Here is a 17,897-nt window from a genome sequence, read left to right as displayed (position 1 = left end):
AATACCATATAATGTTAAAGTGGAATTATATATATTTTTTTACATTTTTACAAATTAATTATAAATGAAAAGTTGAAATGTCTTGAGTCAATAAGTATTCAAGACCTTTGTTATGGCAAGCCTAAATCAGTTCAGGACTAAAGATTTGCTTAACAAGTCACAATCAGTTGCATGGACATTATTTTTGAATGACTACCTCATCTCTGTACCCCACACATACAATTATCTGTAAGATCACTCAGTCGAGCCGTGAATTTCAAACACAGATTCAACCACAAAAACCAGGGAGGTTTTCCAATGCCTCACAAAGAAGGGCACCTATTGGTAGATGGGTAAAACATTTAAAAAAGCAGATACTGAATATTTATTTGAACATGGTGAAGTTATTAATTACACTTTGGATGGTGTATCAATACACCCAGTCACTACAAAGACACAGGCGTCCTTCCTAACTCAGTCCCGGAGAGGAAGGAAACCGCTCAGGGATTGCACCATAAGGCCAATGGTGACTTCAAAACAGTTGAGAGTTTAATGGCTGTGATAGGAGAAAACTGAGGATGGATCAACAACATTGTAGTTACTCCACAATACTAACCTAATTAACAGAGTGAAAAGAAGGAAGCCTGTACAGAATATTCAAAAACATGCATCCTGTTTGCAACAAGGCACTAAAGTAATACTGCTTTTTGTCCTGAATACAAACAAAGTGCTATGGTTCAGTCTGCTTTCCAACAGACACTGGGAGATTAATTCACCTTTCAGCAGGACAATAACCTAAAATACAAGGTCAAATATACACTGGAGTTGTTTACCAAGAAGACATTGAATGTTCCTGAGTGACCTAGTTACAGTTATGACTTAAATTGGCTTGAAAATGTATGGAAAGACTTGAAAATGGCTGTCTAGCATGATCAACAACCAAGAGCTTGAAAATTTAAAAAAATAAATAATAATGTGCAAATATTGTACAATCCAGGTGTGAAAAGCTCTTAGAGACTTACCCAGAAAGACTCACAGCTGTAATGGCTGCCAAAGGTGATCCTAACATGTATTGACTCATGGGAGTGAATACTTATGTAAATGAGATATTTCTGTATTTCATTTTCAATACATTTGCAAACATTTCTAAAAACATGTTTTCACATTGTCATTATGGGATATTGTGTGTAGATTGGTGAGCAAAAAAAATATTTAATCAATTTTGAATTCAGGCTGTTAACACAAAGAAATCTGGAATAAGTCAAGGGGTCTGAATACTTTCTGACGGCACTTGTGTGTGTGTGTGTGTGTGTGTGTGTGTGTGTGTGTGTGTGTGTGTGTGTGTATGTATGTATGTCTTTCAGCGGTGTTGGGTTAAAAGCGGACATCACATTTCGGTAGGATTTTGTGTGCAATTGACCAATAAAGTAATCTTAACCTCTTAATCCTATCAAATCAATCTGTGTTTTAAATTTTTTTACCTGTTAATACTGTGGACTTACATTCTCCAGTGTCAAATCACTGATATTGGTTGATATTGCTTGAAGCCAGTCAGTGCTTTCTGCTGCAGTGCAAAATTGTAGAATATTGGTGCTCGTTCCATCTAAGGCACAGACTTCAAAGCTGTTCGACCTGGAGGGGTATGAATGCTCAGGTTATAGAAGTACAGTAGATTGAAAGCACTTCTTGAACTAATGTGGTCAGAGGGGAAAAGCTATTACCAAGCTGTTCTTTGACTGAAGTTAGGTCAGGCAGTGTTACGGTGCAAATTAACATTACAGTTCCACTGCATTCACTAACCATAGTACCTCTTGAACAGATTTCACATTCTGTAGCGTTAGTCTTTATTTTGACTGATATTTACAACGCACTCCACATTTTTGTAGAGAATGAAAAGTATAGAGAAATAAAAAATAATTACTTTGAAATATAATTCTCAGATATTTGATCGCATATGTGTCCATATGTCTCTATTGAGGCTTTAATCAAATGCAAGTGATATGCTTTTGTTTTTACATTTTATGAAAAGTACAGACTCAGAGCTTCAAAATGGTCGACATAAACTGTAGTTGAAGGAAACATGGGAAACGTATGGTACTGAAAAACTTTAGAAACTTGTTATCCCACATAAGAAACAAGTAGGAGAAAATGCCCTTTGAAAGATTTATGAGATTGTTGCACTTCCTAGAGAGCTCTTCTGTGTTTACACCTATTCAGCATAGTTGCTGCCAATGACTGGAACGAACTACAAAAATCTCTGAAACTGGAAACACTTATCTCCCTCACTAGCTTTAAGCACCAGCTGTCAGAGCAGCTCACAGATTACTGCTCCTGTACATAGCCCATCTATAATTTAGCCCAAACAACTACCCCTTCCCCTACTGTATTTATTTATTTATTTTGCTCCTTTGCACCCCATTATTTCCATTTTTACTTTGCACTTTCTTCCACTGCAAATCTACCATTCCAGTGTTTTACTTGCTATATTGTATGTACTTCGCCACCATGGCCTTTTTTTGCCTTTACCTCCCGTATCTCACCTCATTTATTCACATTGTGTATAGACTTATTTTTCTACTGTATTATTGACTGTATGTTTGTTTTACTCCATGTGTAACTCTGTGTTGTTGTATGTGTTGAACTGCTTTGCTTTATCTTGACCAGGTCGCAGTTGTAAATGAGAACTTGTTCTCAACTTGCCTACCTGGTTAAATAAAGGTGAAATAAAAGTTTTTTTTTTTTAAATAAATAAATAGTTCACACCCTCTTAAGCCTTAGCCCCACCCACCCACACATGTAAACACAGTCAGCATGGCATTGTCCTCCAGAGAGTATTCTCTCTACTAAAACACAGCTATATTCAGAGCAGCAATGTTTTTGAGAGCTCGAGTAACACTTTTGCAGTTGTCCAAAGCTATATCTTAAATAAATCTGTGGTAGCAAATATTATCTATATACTGACCAGGAAAGCCCCCATTATTTTATAAACAGAATCCTGTGACATGACAGGCCAACCAGGACTCATCTCACGGCATGTCCAACCTCTCAATTATCTCAGCCAATCATGACTAGCCAGGAAGGATCCTTTCTTTCTCCCTGTATACTGTAGCTCAGTGCTTTCTCCTTGGCTAAACTAGGCTCATAATTCAAAATTTGTATTAATATTTATAGATCACATACCAGTTTGTAATTAAGGCACATTAAAGTTTAAGAAGTCATTTCTGAAGAATGTATATATTTACGGCTCTAAAGTGAAGTAGGAACTGGAGTCAAATGCCTCATATCCTGTAACCGGTCACATATGTAATTGCTACAGCACACCTAAATTACTTCAGGAGCAAGTAAAAAAAACAGAACACCAAGACAATTACAAATGAAGGTTACATTATCTTTTGTTGCATGTCACAGATAATGACACTGCCACTGTAAAATGGCGTACAGATGTACGGAATACCTTTCATCACGTATATTTAATGTGATGATTTTTGACATATCATTTTTGTGCATTTGAAATATGCTCAAGATAAATTAGACTTAGAGACAGCTGTCTAAAGAATTCAACAGAAATAGCATTGAACATGACAACAACGCCAAATCAGTTTTTCTCTGATGGTTAGGCAATCGCATTTATCACTTAGATCTTATAAAAGTGTCAAAGGTTAAGCAAATCCTCCAAAGGCTGGGATGAAGTGTTGGACACCAAGCAGTGCTCATGTTCTGTAGGAGAATGTTGAGAAACATGAAGAGAATGTTCTGAAGGAGAATGTTGAGAAACATGAGGAGAATGTTCTGAAGGAGAATGTTGAGAAACATGAGGAGAATGTTCTGAAGGAGAATGTTGAGAAACATGAGAATTTTCTGTAGGAGAATGTTGAGAAACATGAGAATGTTCTGAAGGAGAATGTTGAGCAACATGAGAATGTTCTGAAGGAGAATGTTGAGCAACATGAGAATGTTCTGAAGGAGAATGTTGAGCAACATGAGAATGTTCTGTAGGAGAATGTTGAGAAACATGAGGAGAATGTTCTGTAGGAAAATGTTGAGAAACATGAGGAGAATGTTCTGAAGGAGAATGTTGAGAAACATGAGGAGAATGTTCTGTAGGAGAATGTTGTGAAACATGAGAAGAGTGTTCTGTAGGAGAATGTTGAGAAACATGAGGAGAATGTTCTGTAGGAGAATGTTGAGAAACATGATGAGAATGTTCTGAAGGAGAATGTTGAGAAACATGAGGAGAATGTTCTGTAGGAGAATGTTGAGAAACATGAGGAGAATGTTCTGAAGGAGAATGTTGAGAAACATGAGGAGAATGTTCTGAAGGAGAATGTTGAGAAACATGAGGAGAATGTTCTGTAGGAGAATGTTGAGAAACATGAGGAGAATGTTCTGAAGGAGAATGTTGAGAAACATGAGGAGAATGTTCTGTAGGAGAATGTTGAGAAACATGAGGAGAATGTTCTGAAGGAGAATGTTGAGAAACATGAGGAGAATGTTCTGTAGGAGAATGTTGAGAAACATGAGGAGAATGTTCTGTAGGAGAATGTTGAGAAACATGAGGAGAATGTTCTGAAGGAGAATGTTGAGAAACATGAGGAGAATGTTCTGAAGGAGAATGTTGAGAAACATGAGAAGAATGTTCTGAAGGAGAATGTTGAGCAACATGAGAATGTTCTGAAGGAGAATGTTGAGAAACATGAGAATGTTCTGTAGGAGAATGTTGAGAAACATGAGGAGAATGTTCTGTAGGAGAATGTTGAGAAACATGAGGAGAATGTTCTGAAGGAGAATGTTGAGAAACATGAGGAGAATGTTCTGAAGGAGAATGTTGAGAAACATGAGAATGTTCTGAAGGAGAATGTTGAGAAACATGAGAATGTTCTGTAGGTGAATGTTGAGAAACATGAGGAGAATGTTCTGTAGGAGAATGTTGAGAAACATGAGGAGAATGTTCTGTAGGAGAATGTTGAGAAACATGAGAAGAATGTTCTGAAGGAGAATGTTGAGAAACATGAGAAGAGTGTTCTGTAGGAGAATGTTGAGAAACATGAGAATGTTCTGTAGGTGAATGTTGAGAAACATGAGGAGAATGTTCTGTAGGAGAATGTTGAGAAACATGAGGAGAATGTTCTGTAGGACAATGTTGAGAAACATGAGGAGAATGAAGAGAATGATGAAAGCATTGCAATCAACGTTTGAAATAACCAGAGCTTGTATCCACTCTCCCTGCCACTCAGACAAATCCGGGTTACAATGTTACAAATTAGCAAGGGCTGGCTCTTGGTAAATCTTTTTGGGAACCTTGATTCTTCGGTTGAAATGGCCTATAAAACTCTACAATGCATGTATCAATGGGCTTGTTATAATTCTTTGTTCCACTAAGTGGTGGTGCCCCATTGGTGAGTCACATGCAATTCTGAGGGATTCTCAATTGTAAAGTTAAGTACAAATCTTCTCGATGTGTAGGGCAGGGTGCACAGATAAATTCCCCTGTATAAAATCCCACTGGAAACATGCAGTGAGAATATACATCAAGAGAGTGATTATGATATACCACATAGCCCTTTCGAGATAACGTTATTTCAAGGAATGCAAGCTCAGTGATGGATACAGTATAGCTATACCCTGCCTGCTTGACCCGTTTCTGAGATTGCCTGGAGAGTGGAATGTTCTGCTTCAACTATCAGCACACTGCAGCGTGGTCCCTCTAAAACCCAGACCGTCTCTGTGAGTGACAGAGCACAATAAAAATTCCATTAGTCCACAGTGTTCCATTCTTGTTGAGAATTGAGGAGTACACTGAGGAAAAAGGACCGCGGGGGGGGGGCAGGATGTAATAAGAGCTCAGTAATGAATAGGTTATTCCAAAAGGTGGTCACCCAGGAGAAGAACTGTCTGGAATACACTGTCAGCTCCAAGAAGTACTGCGGGAGTCAATCTGTTAGTGATAGCCACATGTCCTGAAGTGGAACAAATAAGGCTCTTGGTTGACTAGTGTAGGTCATCATTGTAAATAAGAATTTGTTCTTAACTGACTTGCCTAGTTAAATAAAGGTTAAATAAAATAAAAAATAAACTAGTCATATGGAGTATATTGAGATAAATATAAAACCTAGTGGACACCCAGGATAACAGTTACCAGGAATATGCAGTGAAATCCAAGAGGAAGAAGATGGAGACCTGTGATACTAATCCAAGAAGAAGAAGGATAGCTGTGATACTAATCCAAGAAGAAGAAGGATAGCTGTGATACTGATCCAAGAAGAAGAAGGATAGCTGTGATACTGATCCAAGAAGAAGGATAGCTGTGATACTAATCCAAGAAGAAGAAGGATAGCTGTGATACTGATCCAAGAAGAAGAAGGATAGCTGTGATACTGATCCAAGAAGAAGGATAGCTGTGATACTAATCCAAGAAGAAGAAGGATAGCTGTGATACTGATCCAAGAAGAAGAAGGATAGCTGTGATACTAATCCAAGAAGAAGAAGGATAGCTGTGATACTGATCCAAGAAGAAGGATAGCTGTGATACTGATCCAAGAAGAAGAAGGATAGCTGTGATACTAATCCAAGAAGAAGAAGGATAGCTGTGATACTGATCCAAGAAGAAGAAGGATAGCTGTGATACTAATCCAAGAAGAAGGATAGCTGTGATACTAATCCAAGAAGAAGAAGGATAGCTGTGATACTGATCCAAGAAGAAGAAGGATAGCTGTGATACTAATCCAAGAAGAAGAAGGATAGCTGTGATACTGATCCAAGAAGAAGGATAGCTGTGATACTGATCCAAGAAGAAGAAGGATAGCTGTGATACTAATCCAAGAAGAAGGATAGCTGTGATACTGATCCAAGAAGAAGAAGGATAGCTGTGATACTGATCCAAGAAGAAGGATAGCTGTGATACTGATCCAAGAAGAAGGATAGCTGTGATACTGATCCAAGAAGAAGGATAGCTGTGATACTAATCCAAGAAGAAGAAGGATAGCTGTGATACTGATCCAAGAAGAAGGATAGCTGTGATACTGATCCAAGAAGAAGGATAGCTGTGATACTGATCCAAGAAGAAGGATAGCTGTGATACTGATCCAAGAAGAAGAAGGATAGCTGTGATACTAATCCAAGAAGAAGAAGGATAGCTGTGATACTGATCCAAGAAGAAGAAGGATAGCTGTGATACTAATCCAAGAAGAAGGATAGCTGTGATACTGATCCAAGAAGAAGAAGGATAGCTGTGATACTAATCCAAGAAGAAGAAGGATAGCTGTGATACTGATCCAAGAAGAAGGATAGCTGTGATACTGATCCAAGAAGAAGAAGGATAGCTGTGATACTAATCCAAGAAGAAGAAGGATAGCTGTGATACTGATCCAAGAAGAAGAAGGATAGCTGTGATACTAATCCAAGAAGAAGAAGGATAGCTGTGATACTGATCCAAGAAGAAGAAGGATAGCTGTGATACTAATCCAAGAAGAAGGATAGCTGTGATACTAATCCAAGAAGAAGAAGGATAGCTGTGATACTGATCCAAGAAGAAGAAGGATAGCTGTGATACTAATCCAAGAAGAAGAAGGATAGCTGTGATACTGATCCAAGAAGAAGGATAGCTGTGATACTGATCCAAGAAGAAGAAGGATAGCTGTGATACTAATCCAAGAAGAAGGATAGCTGTGATACTGATCCAAGAAGAAGAAGGATAGCTGTGATACTGATCCAAGAAGAAGGATAGCTGTGATACTGATCCAAGAAGAAGGATAGCTGTGATACTGATCCAAGAAGAAGGATAGCTGTGATACTAATCCAAGAAGAAGAAGGATAGCTGTGATACTGATCCAAGAAGAAGGATAGCTGTGATACTGATCCAAGAAGAAGGATAGCTGTGATACTGATCCAAGAAGAAGGATAGCTGTGATACTGATCCAAGAAGAAGAAGGATAGCTGTGATACTAATCCAAGAAGAAGAAGGATAGCTGTGATACTGATCCAAGAAGAAGGATAGCTGTGATACTGATCCAAGAAGAAGAAGGATAGCTGTGATACTAATCCAAGAAGAAGGATAGCTGTGATACTGATCCAAGAAGAAGGATAGCTGTGATACTCATCCAAGAAGAAGAAGGATAGCTGTGATACTGATCCAAGAAGAAGAAGGATAGCTGTGATACTAATCCAAGAAGAAGAAGGATAGCTGTGATACTGATCCAAGAAGAAGAAGGATAGCTGTGATACTAATCCAAGAAGAAGAAGGATAGCTGTGATACTGATCCAAGAAGAAGAAGGATAGCTGTGATACTGATCCAAGAAGAAGGATAGCTGTGACACTAATCCAAGAAGAAGAAGGATAGCTGTGATACTAATCCAAGAAGAAGGATAGCTGTGATACTGATCCAAGAAGAAGGATAGCTGTGATATTGATCCAAGAAGAAGGATAGCTGTGATACTGATCCAAGAAGAAGGAGAGCTGTGATACTAATCCAAGAAGAAGAATAGCTGTGATAATAATCCAAGAAGAAGGATAGCTGTGATACTAATGCAAGAAGGATAGCTGTGATACTAATCCAAGAGGAAGAAGAAGGATAGCTTTGATACTAATCCAAGAAGAAGGAGAGCTGTGATACTAATCCAAGAGGAAGGATAGCTGTGATACTGATCCAAGAAGAAGGATAGCTGTGATACTAATCCAAGAGGAAGGATAGCTGTGATACTGATCCAAGAAGAAGAAGGATAGCTGTGATACTGATCCAAGAAGAAGGATAGCTGTGATACTAATCCAAGAGGAAGGATAGCTGTGATACTGATCCAAGAAGAAGAAGGATAGCTGTGATACCAATCCAAGAAGAAGAAAAATAAGGATAGCTGTGATAGTAATCCAAGAAGGAGAGATGTGATACTAATCCAAGAAGAAGTATAAGATAGATGTGAAACTAATTCAAGAGGAAGAAGATGGATAGATGTGAAACTATTCCAAGAGGAAGAAGATGGATAGCTGTGATACAAATCCAATAAGGATAGCTGTGATACTAATCCAAGAAGGAGAGATGTGATAGTAATCCAAGAAGAAAAAGGATAGCTGTGATATTAATCCAAGAAGAAGAAGAAAAAGGATAGCTGTGATATTAATCCAAGAAGAAGAAGAAGAAGGATAGCTGTGATACTAATGCAAGAAGAAGAAGATGGATAGATGTGAAACTAATCCAAGAGGAAGAAAATGGACAGCTGTGATACAAATCCAAGAGGAAGGAGGGATGTGATACTATTCCAAGATAAAGAAGGAGAGCTGTGATATTAATCCAAGAAGAATGAGAGCTGTGATAATAATCCAAGAAGAAGAAAAAGAAGGATAGCTGTGAAACTAATCCACTGTTCAAATAAACCTACCATTAAAATGATAGACTGATCATTTCTTTGTCAGTGGGCAAACGTACAAAATCAGCAGAGGATCAAATACTTTTTTCCCTCCAGAAAAACGCATGTCAAAAATTTTATAAATTGATTTGCATTTTAATGAGGGCAATAAGTATTTGACCCCTCTGCAAAACATGACTTAGTACTTGGTGGAAAAACCCTTGTTGGCAATCACAGAGGTCAGACGTTTCTTGTAGTTGGCCACCAGGTTTGCACACATCTCAGGAGGGATTTTGTCCCACTCCTCTTTGCAGATCTTCTCCAAGTCATTAAGGTTTCAAGGCTGACGTTTGGCAACTCTAACCTTCTGCCTTCAGCACATTTTCTTCTAAGAGTGTATGTCCAGGAACAGCAGAGTGTGCATAATCTGTTTACTAGTCATGGAGATAGAAATAGAACCACGCCGTAGGGCACTCAACTTCAGCATCTATAATGTGAGAGATCTGTACTCAACTTCAGCATCTATAATGTGAGAGATCTGTACTCAACTTCAGCATCTATAATGTGAGAGATCTGTACTCAACTTCAGCATCTATAATGTGAGAGATCTGTACTCAACTTCAGCATCATTAATGTGAGAGATCTGTACTCAACTTCAGCATCTATAATGTGAGAGATCTGTACTCAACTTCAGCATCATTAATGTGAGAGATCTGTACTCAACTTCAGCATCTATAATGTGCGAGATCTGTACTCAACTTCAGCATCTATAATGTGAGAGATCTGTACTCAACTTCAGCATCTGTAATGTGAGAGATCTGTACTCAACTTCAGCATCTGTAATGTGAGAGATCTGTACTCAACTTCAGCATCTATAATGTGAGAGATCTGTACTCAACTTCAGCATCTGTAATGTGAGAGATCTGTACTCAACTTCAGCATCTGTAATGTGAGAGATCTGTACTCAACTTCAGCATCTGTAATGTCTTCACTATTATTCTACAATGTAGAAAATAGTAAAAATAAAGAAAAAAAACCCTGAATGAGAAAGTGTGTCAACTTTTGACTGATACTGTAGATTATGGGGATAATGATGTAGATGGTGGGGATAATGACGTAGATGGTGGGGATAATGATGTATATGGTAGGCATAGTGACGTAGATGGTGGGCATAGTGACGTAGATGGTGGGGATAATGACATAGAAGGTGGGGATAATGACCTAGATGGTGGGCATAATGATGTAGATGGTGGGCATAATGACGTAGATGGTGGGCATAATGACGTAGATGGTGGGGATAATGATGTATATGGTGGGGATAATGATGTATATGGTAGGCATAGTGACGTAGATGGTGGGGATAATGATGTATATGGTGGGGATAATGATGTATATGGTGGGGATAATGATGTATATGGTAGGCATAGTGACGTAGATGGTGGGGATAATGACATAGAAGGTGGGGATAGTGACGTAGATGGTGGGGATAATGACATACAGTGAGGGAAAAAAGTATTTGATCCCCTGCTGATTTTGTACGTTTGCCCACTGACAAAGAAATGATAAGTCTATAATTTTAATGGTAGGTTTATTTGAACAGTGAGAGACAGAATAACAACAAAAAAATCCAGAAAAACGCATGTCAAAAATTTTATAAATTGATTTGCATTTTAATGAGGGAAATAAGTATTTGACCCCTCTGCAAAACATGACTTAGTACTTGCAGGCAAAACCCTTGTTGGCAATCACAGAGGTCAGACGTTTCTTGTAGTTGGCCACCAGGTTTGCACACATCTCAGGAGGGATTTTGTCCCACTCCTCTTTGCAGATCTTCTCCAAGTCATGAAGGTTTCGAGGCTGACTTTTGGCAACTCGAACCTTCAGCTCCCTCCACAGATTTTCTATGGGATTAAGGTCTGGAGACTGGCTAGGCCACTCCAGGACCTTATTGTGCCTCTTCTTGAGCCACTCCTTTGTTGCCTTGGCCGTGTGTTTTGGGTCATTGTCATGCTGGAATACCCATCCACAACCCATTTTCAATGCCCTGGCTGAGGGAAGGAGGTTCTCACCCAAGATTTGATGGTACATGGCCCCGTCCATCGTCCCTTTGATGCGGTGAAGTTGTCCTGTCCCCTTAGCAGAAAAACACCCCCAAAGCATAATGTTTCCACCTCCATGTTTGACGGTGGGGATGGTGTTCTTGGGGTCATAGGCAGTATTCCTCCTCCTCCAAACACGGCGAGTTGAGTTGATGCCAAAGAGCTCCATTTTGGTCTCATCTGACCACAACACTTTCATCCAGTTGTCTTCTGAATCATCCAGATGTTCATTGGCAAACTTCAGACGGGCACGTATATGTGCTTTCTTGAGCAGGGGGACCTTGCGGGCGCTGCAGGATTTCAGTCCTTCACGGCGTAGTGTGTTACCAATTGTTTTCTTGGTGACTATGGTCCCAGCTGCCTTGAGATCATTGACAAGATCCTCCCGTGTAGTTCTGGGCTGATTCCTCACCATTCTCATGATCATTGCAACTCCACGAGGTGAGCTCTTGCATGGAGCCCCAGGCCGAGGGAGATTGACAGTTCTTTTGTGTTTCTTCCATTTGCGAATAATCGCACCAACTGTTGTCACCTTCTCACCAAGCTGCTTGGCGATGGTCTTGTAGCCCATTCCAGCCTTGTGTAGGCCTACAATCTTGTCCCTGACATCCTTGGAGAGCTCTTTGGTCTTGGCCATGGTGGAGAGTTTGGAAGCTGATTGATTGCTTCTGTGGACAGGTGTCTTTTATACAGGTAACAAACTGAGATTAGGAGCACTCCCTTTAAGAGTGTGCTCCTAATCTCAGCTCGTTATCTGTATAAAAGACACCTGGGAGCCAGAAATCTTTCTGATTGAGAGGGGGTCAAATACTTATTTCCCTCATTAAAATGCAAATCATTTTATAAAATTTTTGACATGCGTTTTTCTGGATTCTTTTGTTGTTATTCTGTCTCTCACTGTTCAAATAAACCTACCATTAAAATTATAGACTTATCATTTCTTTGTCAGTGGGCACAAGTACAAAATCAGTAGGGGATCAAATACTTTTTTCCCTCGCTGTAGATGGTAGGGATAATGACAGATGGTGAGCATAGTGACATAGATGGTGAGGATAATGACATAGATGGTGGGGATAATGATGTAGATGGTGGGCATAATGACATAGATGGTGGGCATAATGACATAGATGGTGGGGATAATGACATAGATGGTGGGCATAGTGACGTAGATGGTGGGCATAATGACGTAGATGGTGGGGATAATGACGTAGATGGTGGGCATAATGACGTAGATGGTGGGGATAATGACGTAGATGGTGGGGATAATGACGTAGATGGTGGGGATAATGACGTAGATGGTGGGCATAATGACGTAGATGGTGGGGATAATGACATAGATGGTGGGCATAGTGACGTAGATGGTGGGCATAATGACGTAGATGGTGGGCATAATGACGTAGATGATGAGGATAATAACGTTAATAGTGGGGATAATGATGTAGAGAGAAAGAAAGATCGTGTTCACAGATGATTCATGTTTACATACACATCCTGGTAAAAACTTTATTCAAAGTTAGTTAGTGCCATGTTGTCAACTCCAATAACACTAATAAGGTCTCATCCTTAATTAGAAAGAACTCATCAAATGGAATATCTTTAATCAAGAAATTGAGTGCATCAGCCTGTCTTGTGTTTATTATAAATCTTCCCATTAATATGCTGAAGCAGTACCTTCATATATTATTTTTGAGTGCCAGATAATTACTTCTTATAAAATATGTCCACTCAATATTGTCTTCATTAATTAAGCCTGAAAAGTGTGATTATGGGTATCAATAATTATTAAAAACATGTTTAAAGAGCACTTTCACTCTTTTCATATATTTTATTTTTTATTTTTGAATTCACAGAATCAAGCACCATAATGCATCATTTGGTATCAGGTTGTGACTAACAGCGATAATGTATTTGAGTTATAACTAACAAAGATATCCATTGATTACTACTTTGTTTATTTCTAAAATAACAGCTCCATTGGGGCTCTAGAGGACTGCCATATCTCTTACATCACTTCCTAGGTTCCTGCCTTTCTAGGGAGTTTTTCCTAGCCACTGTGCTTCTACATATGCATTGCTTGCTGTTTGGGGTTTTAGGCTGGGTTTCTGAATAGCACTTTGTGACATTAGCTGATGTAAAAAGGGCTTAATTGAATTTGATTGATTATCTAGCAGAAAAAGGAAGGGATTTCCTGCATTCATTTGATGTTGTTTATATCTCTAGAAGAACCAATTCAATGTGTTAAAGTTAAACCTTCCTATCATGCTTCACTGTCTGGGCCCTGCTGCAGCGCTGACCTTGCATGCATGGGGATAGATAGTGAACACCCTCTCACCTAAATGAAAAGTGCTTGTAAAACCAACAGCAGCTCTGGGTGAACTGTAGGCCTCAGAGGTGAATTACATCACACAGGATTACCTTACCTTAATTTAGCCGTTACGGCTTTGTATCTGGAGGCTCGGGCCATCAACAAGGGTAGGGACACTGCATCCAGCCAGCGCTTCTCGTACTTTGGTTCATTAGCCGAGGGTTTGGAGGGCGAGGGTGGATCCTACGTGGGTCAAATGAAGAAGGCAGTGAGGGTCTCCTCTCAGGGGGTCTCCTCTCATTCACTGGCTAGGTCACTTTGATCATTGTGCATTCAAAGGGAATTCTAAAAACAACGTCCTACTTTCAGTCCATTTTGCACTCGATAGGATGATACCCCCTTTTACTTACTGTATAAACTATTCATTATTAGTGATTAGTGATCACTTATGGTAACCTAGTGAGCACATCTTTAACTTACAATGCCGTTGGATTTCACAATGGCATTTACCCATTTGCCAATCATAGTACCTGGCACATATTGTTGAACAAATCATTTGCTTTCCCTCTAACCTAAGGCTATAACCAATCATGGCTACTTTCCACAGCAAACGATTCTCCCTTGTTCAATTTATGTTAGAGACGCTCAATAATTACACTTGACTATACTTTCAAAGTTGAGTGGTAGAGATGACAAGAAATGTAATACTATCTGGATGTCAGCGCGGACTAGAGGGACAAGGTCTCTGCTTACACCTAGGACGTGGGAAACAAAAGCTAAGCTGCCACGCTTGTCCTTCGTAGAATTCCCTCTTCTATACCTTGTGATATTTCGGAGGCAAAACAAATACCAAAGCGTCATTATTTGGAGGCATGTAAATTAATCAATAGGAAGACCTCCTGGGGGCAATGAAAGGAAAACAATGTCAATCATGTCAATGCTGACGGCACCTAAAGAGATGACAAGCTTAGAGAATTATAAATCACCTGCAGGCATGAAAACAAGAATGCTAAAGGAAGGGAAAAACTGTCTGGGATAATCTTTTTTGTTGTTGTTGTGTGAACTAAGCAATTACAGAGCAGCATTTTTCCCCAGCAGTTTTAGCTACATCCATCAGTTGCAGGGAGAACAAGGTCAAAAAGGACACTCCACCATGGGTTTCAGTATCTAGTCTACATGGTCCAAGGTGGTTGACCGCTATTATATCATTTTACAGAAGAAACCAAACAAGCTAGAAACATGTCATCTATGTCCTGCTTCCTCACTATGAAAAACACCAGAGGATGCAGAAATTGAACACTCCTGATACAGTGATCCAACGTGACGTGAGCAGTTTGTTGTGGCTTCAAGGCAGCTTTTCCTATTGCATGTTTTTCAACTCGGGAGAGTATTTATTTTGTGTGTGTGTGTGTGTGTGTGTGTGTGTGTGTGTGTGTGTGTGTGTGTGTGTGTGTGTGTGTGTGTGTGTGTGTGTGTGTGTGTGTGTGTGTGTGTGTGTGTGTGTGTGTGTGTGTGTGTGTGTGTGTGTGTGTGTGTGAGGAAACTGGCCAGCTAATTGTGTTTGTCAGCCACCTGCCCTCTCAACCTCAGAATTTACTGTAGAGAACCCAGCCAGCTGACCCATTGTGATAACCCAGCCAGCTGACCCATTGTGATAACCCAGCCAGCTGACCCATTGTGATAACCCAGCCAGCTGACCCATTGTGATAACCCAGCCAGCTGACCCATTGTGTCACATTAAGTCAAACCTGACTTGTTTATGCGTAGGTAACCATGTGTCCCGAGTATATTATCCCACAGGTGACATAAGTATGTGAATAAAATGGGAATACAGTGATAATGCAGTCCACAGAGCTCAGTGCTCAAATATTTAATGTTCAAAGACTATCAGGGTATGAAGTATTTCTGTGAATTGAATCAGCTGCACTCGTTAATAATAATATATATTTTTTAAAGTATGTTCAGTCAGGCATTCATACTGATGTTAACAAAACATGAATATGTAGCTGGCCTTTGTAAGAATGTTCATCTGCATGGAATGAAATGTGTACGCTGGCAAAACTGTGTTTTAGGGCATTCAGATCACTGTGATGTAGGATGGTAAATCAGGCTCAATCTAGCTGCAAGACATGCATTTCTCTTAGATAATGATTTACATGTACTGTATATTTACATGAAGATATTTAAGCAGCTACATATTTGTGTATAATGTACCAACAGTCTCGGTTTCAATACTACGCTCAGGCTCCAACTACTAGCAGATGTTATTGCTGGCAGGCACACCCTGATCTGTTTCACCTGTCTTGTGCATGTCTCCACCCCTCCCCCACCCCACCAGGGGTCTCCTATTTTTCCCCATTATCCCCTGTGTATTTATACCTGCGTTTTCTGTTTGTCTGTTGCCAGTTCGTCTTGTTTTGTCAGGTCTTATCAGCGTGTTTCCTGTTTTCTCCTGTTCTCAAGGTTTATTTTCTAGTCTTCTTGGTTTTGACCATTCTGCCTGTCCTGACCCTGAGCCCGTCTGCCGTTCTGTCCCCGATTGACTCTGACCTGGATTTACGAACCTCTGCCTGCCCTAGACCTGCCCTTTGCCTGCCCCTTTGTTATAATAAACATTCTGAGGATCAAACTATCCGCCTCCTGTGTTTACGTCTGAGTCATATCCTGACTAGTGATAATTACGTATGTTCGTAGCTCCAAAAGTGCAGTAATATCTAACAATACACAAAAATACACAAAAATCTAAAAGTAAAAGAATTCGAATTAAGAAATGTTGAAATATTAAGATGAGCAATGTCGGAGTCCAGATATACAGTATCAGTCAAAAGTTTGGACACACCTACTCATTCAAGGGTTTTTCTTAATTATTTTTTACTATTTTCCTACATTGTAGAATAATAGTGAACACATCAAAACTATAAAATAACACTTATGGAATCCTGTAGTAACCAAAAAAGTGTTAAACTAAGTAGCTACTCTTTGCCTTGACAGCTTTGCACACACTTGGCATTCTCTCAACCAGCTTCATGAGGTAGTCACCTGTAATGCATTTCAATTAACAGGTGTGCCTTGTTAAAAGTTAATTTGTGGAAATAACTTTTAATTAATTAATTAGAGAGAATGCCAAGAGTGTGCAAAGCTGTCATCAAGGCAAAGGAATCTCAAATATAAAATATATTTTGATTTGTTTAACAATTTTTTGGTTACTACATGACTCCATATGTGTTATTTCATAGTCTTGATGTCTTCACTATTACTCTACAAGGTAGAAAATAATAAAAATAAAGAAAAACCCTTGAATGAGTAGGTGTGTCCAAACTTTTGACTGGTACTGTATATACAGTTGAAGTCGGAAGTTTACATAACCTTAGGTTGGAGTCATTAAAACTCGTTTTTCAACCACTCCACAAATTTCTTGTTAACAAACTATAGTTTTGGCAAGTCAGATAGGACATCTACTTTCTGCATGACACAAGTAATTTTTCCAACAATTGTTTACAGACAGATTATTTCACTTATAATTCACTGTATAACAATTCTAGTGGGTCAGAAGTTTACATACACTAAGTTGACTGTGCCTTTAAACAGCTTGGAAAATTCTAGAAAATGATGTCATGGCTTTAGAAGCTTCTGATAGGCTAATTGACATCATTTGAGTCAATTGGAGGTGTACCTGTGGATGTATTTCAAGGCCTACCTTCAAACTCAGTGCCTCTTTGCTTGACATCATGCGAAAATCTAAAGAAATCAGCCAAGACCTCAGAAAAAGATTGTAGACCTCCACAAGTCTGGCTCATCCTTGGGAGCAATTTCCAAACGCCTGAATGTTCCACGTTCATCTGTACAAACAATAGTACGCGAGTATAAACACCATGGGACCACGCAGCCATCATACCGCTCAGGAAGGAGACACGTTCTGTCTCCTAGAAATTAACGTACTTAGGTGCAAAAAGTGCAAATTAATCCCAGAAAAACAACAAAGGACCTTGTGAAGATGCTGGAGGAAACAGACACAAAAGTATCTATATCCACACTAAAACTAGTCCTATATCGACACAACCTGAAAGGCCGCTCAGCAAGGAAGAAGCCACTGCTCCAAAACTGCCATAAAAAAGCCAGACTACGGTTTGCAACTGCACAAAGATCGTACTTTCTGGAGAAATATCCTCTGGTCTGAT

The 17,897-nt window shown here is 39.4% G+C and overlaps 1 protein-coding gene across 1 annotated transcript in view; it reads right to left on the bottom strand.

Annotated features, from left to right (window-relative positions):
* LOC106606698 (gamma-2-syntrophin) overlaps positions 1-17,897 on the bottom strand; it is an 84,341-nt gene that overhangs the window by 30,145 nt on the left and 36,299 nt on the right. The window contains exons 9-10 of the mRNA XM_045694316.1: positions 13,835-13,962; positions 1,482-1,611 (exon numbers count right to left, since the gene is read on the bottom strand). Of these exons, the coding sequence (XP_045550272.1) occupies positions 1,482-1,611; positions 13,835-13,962 (258 nt within the window). The remainder of the gene's footprint in view (positions 1-1,481; positions 1,612-13,834; positions 13,963-17,897) is intronic.

The sequence above is a fragment of the Salmo salar genome, chromosome ssa01 (genome assembly GCF_905237065.1).
Source record: "Salmo salar chromosome ssa01, Ssal_v3.1, whole genome shotgun sequence".
NCBI lineage: Eukaryota > Metazoa > Chordata > Actinopteri > Salmoniformes > Salmonidae > Salmo > Salmo salar.
This window is presented reverse-complemented; position numbering and strand designations above follow the sequence as displayed.